At 45.5% G+C, this 5,302-nt stretch overlaps 2 protein-coding genes across 10 annotated transcripts in view; one reads left to right on the forward strand and one right to left on the reverse strand.

Moving 5' to 3' along the window:
- Positions 1–3,994, reverse strand: part of LOC102678589 (U7 snRNA-associated Sm-like protein LSm11) — a 20,312-nt gene extending 16,318 nt beyond the window's left edge. The window contains exons 1-3 of one of the 2 annotated variants that reach the window (XM_006618716.2): positions 3,894–3,994; positions 3,203–3,489; positions 3,063–3,129 (exon numbers count right to left, since the gene is read on the reverse strand). In XM_006618716.2, coding sequence (XP_006618779.1) covers positions 3,063–3,129; positions 3,203–3,382 — 247 coding nt within the window. In that variant the 5' untranslated portion in view covers positions 3,383–3,489; positions 3,894–3,994. Of the gene's footprint in view, positions 1–3,062; positions 3,130–3,202; positions 3,490–3,827 lie in introns of both variants that reach the window. The other variant, XM_006618715.2, reaches the window with a different exon arrangement.
- Positions 1–5,302, forward strand: part of LOC102677853 (ecdysone-induced protein 74EF) — a 172,364-nt gene that overhangs the window by 44,015 nt on the left and 123,047 nt on the right. For 4 of the 8 annotated variants that reach the window (XM_006618707.2, XM_031511952.1, XM_006618709.2 and 1 more), the window contains 3 exons: positions 4,190–4,482; positions 4,543–4,831; positions 4,907–5,008. In XM_006618707.2, coding sequence (XP_006618770.1) covers positions 4,339–4,482; positions 4,543–4,831; positions 4,907–5,008 — 535 coding nt within the window. In that variant the 5' untranslated portion in view covers positions 4,190–4,338. Of the gene's footprint in view, positions 1–4,103; positions 4,126–4,189; positions 4,483–4,542; positions 4,832–4,906; positions 5,009–5,302 lie in introns of those variants that run through there. The other 4 variants (XM_031511953.1, XM_006618711.2, XM_006618713.2 and 1 more) reach the window with 2 other exon arrangements.

Below are 5,302 nucleotides of genomic sequence, written 5' to 3' on the forward strand. Positions count from 1 at the left end.
GGGCGGAATGCAAGGATAATTTAGAGAATGGTGACGTGGAAAGATCATCGGATCCAGTAACGTTTTAAAACGAGCCGTTACGATGGTAGTCGAGGAACGACGAATGACTCACGTTGGCCTAGGTCGTGGTAAAAATCGTTCGCAGTCGCCTCCGTTCGAGTCTCGATTCCCCTGAGCTTTCTCTCGTTTTCGCGTGTCGAGGAAGGGATAGGTGATGACTCTCTGAGGAGAACGTGTAAATGCCCTATTCGGATCTATTCGGATGGAAAATTGACGAATTGCGGTATTACGCGCGAGAACGTATTATATATGTATGTATATCGAGCGTTATTCGGAGAAAGCCCGGAGCGAATTAAGAGCGACGATAATAACGTTCGATTACATTCTACGTAAGCGCAATCATGAAAATCACAGTTCCGGCCGAACGTGTTCGGAGGCCACCGAAGCTGAGGAGCCTCGAGTTGAGTCGAGGTCGACGTCCGGACGCAACAAGTGCTGCTGCGACTCTCGCTGCGCTCGCGATCCTCCTCGATATCGTACCGAGATTTTCAACGATGCCCCGCTTTTTCGCGTTAAAAAAACATCCTCGAACACCCCCTTCCGCCTCTTCCCTCCGAAACGGAAATACTCGCCGATGAGATGGGAGATCGACGAAGAATCGTTGTCCCTGACTTTGCCCGTTTCCCTCGTACGAGGCCGGAGAGACGAGAGATCCGCCAAGAGATTCGATTTGGGACGTGTGCCGGCCGGAAGTCGAAGGACCTCCGCCGAGGTTACCGCGCGATCATCGGTGTACCGTGCAAAATTTTCGGTCTAGAAGACGGTCAATCCGGCGCGGAGCCTCGGGTTGGGTCCGAGGTCGACGCCCGGGCGCAACAAGTGCTGCATTACGTACGTATACGCTGTTACACCCCACCCCACTCACTCATACAATCGAACGGCCGGCCTCCCCCCTCTTTCCCCTTGTGCAGGAAGCCTTCTCCCTCTCGTTCTTTCTCTTTCTCTCTACCTATCTCCCTGCCGTGGCTTACCACACTATGTCGCTCGCGCGAGAGAGCATCGACGCACGACGGAAAGAGAGAAGCAAAGCCCTACACCACCACTACTGTATCGCCACGGAGCGCTCACCGGGCGGAGAGATGAGGACGAGCGGAGAAAGAACGAAAGAGAAAGACGGTGAATGCCGCGGCGAGTGGCAGCAACGGCAGAGGCGCGCGCCCGTGCCTCCTCCTCCCCCTCCCCCTGCGCGCACCAACGTCGCCTGTAAATATAAAACTGCACTGGGTCAGGGATCCGTGATTTATCGGCTGCCTCGTGTAATTGGCTGCCGGCCAATAGATACATACCCCCCCGGGCTACCCGCTGGGACATGAAGGGAACGCGCCTATCTCTCTCTTTTTCTCTCTCTCTCTGTCTACTTAACTTCTCCACCAACCCCTCTGTCCTTCTTCCCCTTTTCCCTTGTGCTTTCTGTGCAGCACATGCCCCGCCTCCCCTTGCTTCCGCCACCCTGTGTCGCGCGGCGGCCATGAGAGGAGGATGGTGGCGAAGCGTCGTACCGGTGCCGAAATTTCGTTGGCGAACCCGCTCGGTAACCGCGCCACTTTCACTGAAAATCTAAGCCGACCTCGCTTGGCACCGTGTCAGAATCACGGTTAAGAAGCGACGCGGGCCTTCGGTCAAGTTTCGACTCGGGAAACATAGAACGCCACGCGAGAAACCTGGTACACGTCTGATGTAATACCCTATGTATCGAGGGGTTCTATTCGAGTTTTATTTCGATTTTTATTTTTAAAAAGATCGCGAATCGGAAGTTATAATTCAACGATTTTCTCGTTATGATAATAAAAAAATTTGTACAAGAGCTGTTTAATAATGTTTGGGATATCTTTGGATATTACGCGATGTAAATTATGCAAAATTATTGGATGGAGTATGTTATCTGTAACGTTTTATAAAATTATAATAATACTATTAATAGTAATGATAGTAGTAAAGATAATTTCTTAGACAGCCCCTTTCGTGACGCTAGAAAAGAAAGAGGAAAAAATGGCGCACCCGATAACCCTATACACGCGCCGATCGAAGACTTCCGCACTTGCGAAACAATTCGGCAGACCTTCTGTCGTGGATTCCACGTTAACGTTTGCACAATACGTAGCCGAGGGAAGGTCTCGGCGAATGCTTCGCGACATTAGGTATGATATGCTGGTACAGAGGCACGCGATAAAAGGACAGTAGCGAAGAAGGAAACAATGAGATCGAGGGGGCTTCTACCAGTTGACGCACTTTCGCGGAGGTCAAATTCCACACGACTATGCGCGCGCGGCTCGCGAAGACATACCGACGACCTTCGTGGTATTCGTTGCATCGTAAATAAAGTGTGCCAATATCTGGGATATATAGAGTGCACAGTCGGCATCGTTTGTTCGCGTCCCATTAGTGCGATTTAGAAAAGGGAAAGAAGAAAAAAAAAATATGTCTGAATGATTCATTCGAAAGAATCTCGCGAATATGGGGCGAATTATCTTACAGTGGACGATTCGTTCGAACGCATAACGCGTATTATTTCTGAGAAGTTGATCCGATGCACAAAATGAAACGTGCGAAATTTCTCATTTTTTGCGGCAAAGGTACGGTAAAGCCGTAATAAACATGTATAATGCTTTATAAGCGTTATATTTGTATAAATCGATTAGATGTTTCGGAAAGTGGGAGAGGTTATATGGCCGACGAAAAATTGCACGAAACACGAAGTACGTTTCTTCGGATATAAAAGAGATGTCTAAACTCATAGACTCTTACGCGACTTCCCTTTTCCATTTCCGCGTACGTACATCGTTCGTGTTTGTTAACCGTAAGCATATTGAAATTTGATACCACGTGCGAGTTATCATGAATGAAACTGCGACCTCTCAACGATGCGAAAGTTTCACAGGGTCGCCATCTCTCGTGAAACATTCAAAGATTGGGTCGACAAAATGATATAACCTCACTACTCCAGACGACAATAAACGAGATAATCACCACGTGACTGGTTGAGAATATAACGACAATCTTACCTTGATGGGATAAAAATCGTTGCCTCGAACATTCTCCTTGCTTCGCATCGGTAGTCCGATCATTTTTCTGAAATAATTAAAGAAAACGAAAACAGAAGACATCAGCCGACTGTATCGGCACGCACGAACGCGATACACACTTTCGATTGTTTTGATAAACCCGACATTACGGCTTCGAATTTCGAAACATTGTCGTAAATTGGTGCTTTCGTGCTTGAAAGCTTTATTTTTGTGGAATAAAGCGCTTTCAGCGGATCAAATTTGACACTTTTTACGTCCAAACTCTCGTCGGACGTCGAACTGCTTTCGTCGTCTGCCATGTCAAAACTGTCCGACTTGATTTTGAGCGGGCGATTTGAAATTTATTGTCTCGATGAATACTTTCTTTCGAAAATAATGTCATCCATACCGTATTTATGTATATCAGCTTGAAAAGAAAACAGGTGTTCATAGTAACATTTTCGCTTTGAAAAATTTCTATTGATTATATAAAGAAAGGAACTAATAAAGTTTCATTAGAGAGTTCTCTTTCTATGCGGGTATATAGATATTTGATCGCTTCATTTTCGACGTAGAGCGTTGCTTCCGATTACATCGAACAGCGAGCGATATTTGAATAGGTAGAGGATGTTAACCTCCTCGCAACGATAGAAACTTTCTTTCGCGGCTGAGGATTACGTAAAGACAGCGGCGTGTAGAAGCTGCATAGAAATGCATCGGCAGCAAGAGAGTGAGGTTACGCGCACAGGAAGTGAAACAACTTACAAGCCAGAAAGAAAGTTTTCACTCGATGTTTTCACTTTCATGGAAATGCCAACGTTACTTGCTTACACTGTTATATGCTACTACACGAATCAACTTCTAATTATTAGAATCGACGGTTGCTTCGCATCGACGAATCGAATGATAGGTTCAATTGTTTCGATGGTCCGCCATGATGAAATTTATCGATCCATCCTTTATCGACGAGTATATCGAGCTGAATATCGATAGTTGCGATCTCTAACGGAACAGTTACAAAATTAACTCGCAAGAACATGTTTGTTTCGTGTAACGACAGAAAGTAATTTTTAAATGTAATTTTAAGAGTTGTTCAGTGAAAATTAAATGAAATATGTTTGTTTTAGGGGAATCGAAGTAGCGCGTAAATTGAAAGAAAGAAATCTGAGGAGCAGAAAAAGAAGGAGGCGAAAAGTGGGGACGTTTCAAAGGTGGTTTTGGATGTTAGAAAGCGCGGGGGTGGCTAGAGAGGCCCCGCCGCAGGGTACGGGTCCCGATGCCGGTCCCCGTATCGCAAACCCTTACGCTGACCTCCACCCTCGTGCCCAAGGAGGAGTCAAACATGCCCTTCATAGACGACGAGCTTCTTTGGTGCCCTGACAATGACGGCAAAATGGTCGATTTAACGCAATGTCTCCAGGTTGGTTCGCCGTGATGATTTTTAATAATTAAATTTAAAAAATTCTAAGATTATAAATAGGCTTTATCGTTTTATCAGGAAAGCAGTACAGGGCAGTCAGTAGAATTTTCCCCCATGGAATTAAATGCCCTTGTAGGAACACCGGCTGCTCCAAATATGCCGGCAGAAGAGGGCGAAGGAATGGCTGGTGTCACAGGAGAAGAACCCTTTGACACGTTAGACACATTCCTTCGAGAATTGCAAGCTGATTTGGCTGAAGCCAGTCAACCAACGTCCACGACAACTTCCGTAACCCCTTCCTGTAGACGGCAGAGGTACAATATCGCAGCCGCAAATCCTTTGTTAGCAGGTAAATGAACAAAATTTGAAATATATTTCGAGAAAAGAATTATCGATCGTTTATTATCGATTTCGTTCCCGATAGAGAAATTAGCAGCTCCTTCGTCGCAAGCATCTCCAACCTCTATCCCGTACGCAACGAGGGCGGAAATTAAAACGGAAAGTATTCAGCCTGAAACAACGAAAGGTAAGATGCACAAATTTGCTCGTAATTTTACAGATTTTCAAATCTCTTTTGCAATTCTCTCTTTATATCATAAAACGGTCACTTTAAAAATATCTATATTACCGACAGTAGTTTCATCAACATATATAATAAGGTTTCTACTTTATCGACAAAATTGTTTCTTTACCGATCATGCTGACGTATCGATTTACCATCATAAATGTCGTTCTGTCGGTATATTAGAAATTCTTCGTACTCGTGTATATCTTATATCGATACGAGGAAAATGTATACATCGAACCCCCCCCCCCCCCC

This window comes from Apis dorsata, unplaced genomic scaffold, assembly GCF_000469605.1.
Source record: "Apis dorsata unplaced genomic scaffold, Apis dorsata 1.3 scaffold_370, whole genome shotgun sequence".
In the NCBI taxonomy this organism is placed as follows: domain Eukaryota; kingdom Metazoa; phylum Arthropoda; class Insecta; order Hymenoptera; family Apidae; genus Apis; species Apis dorsata.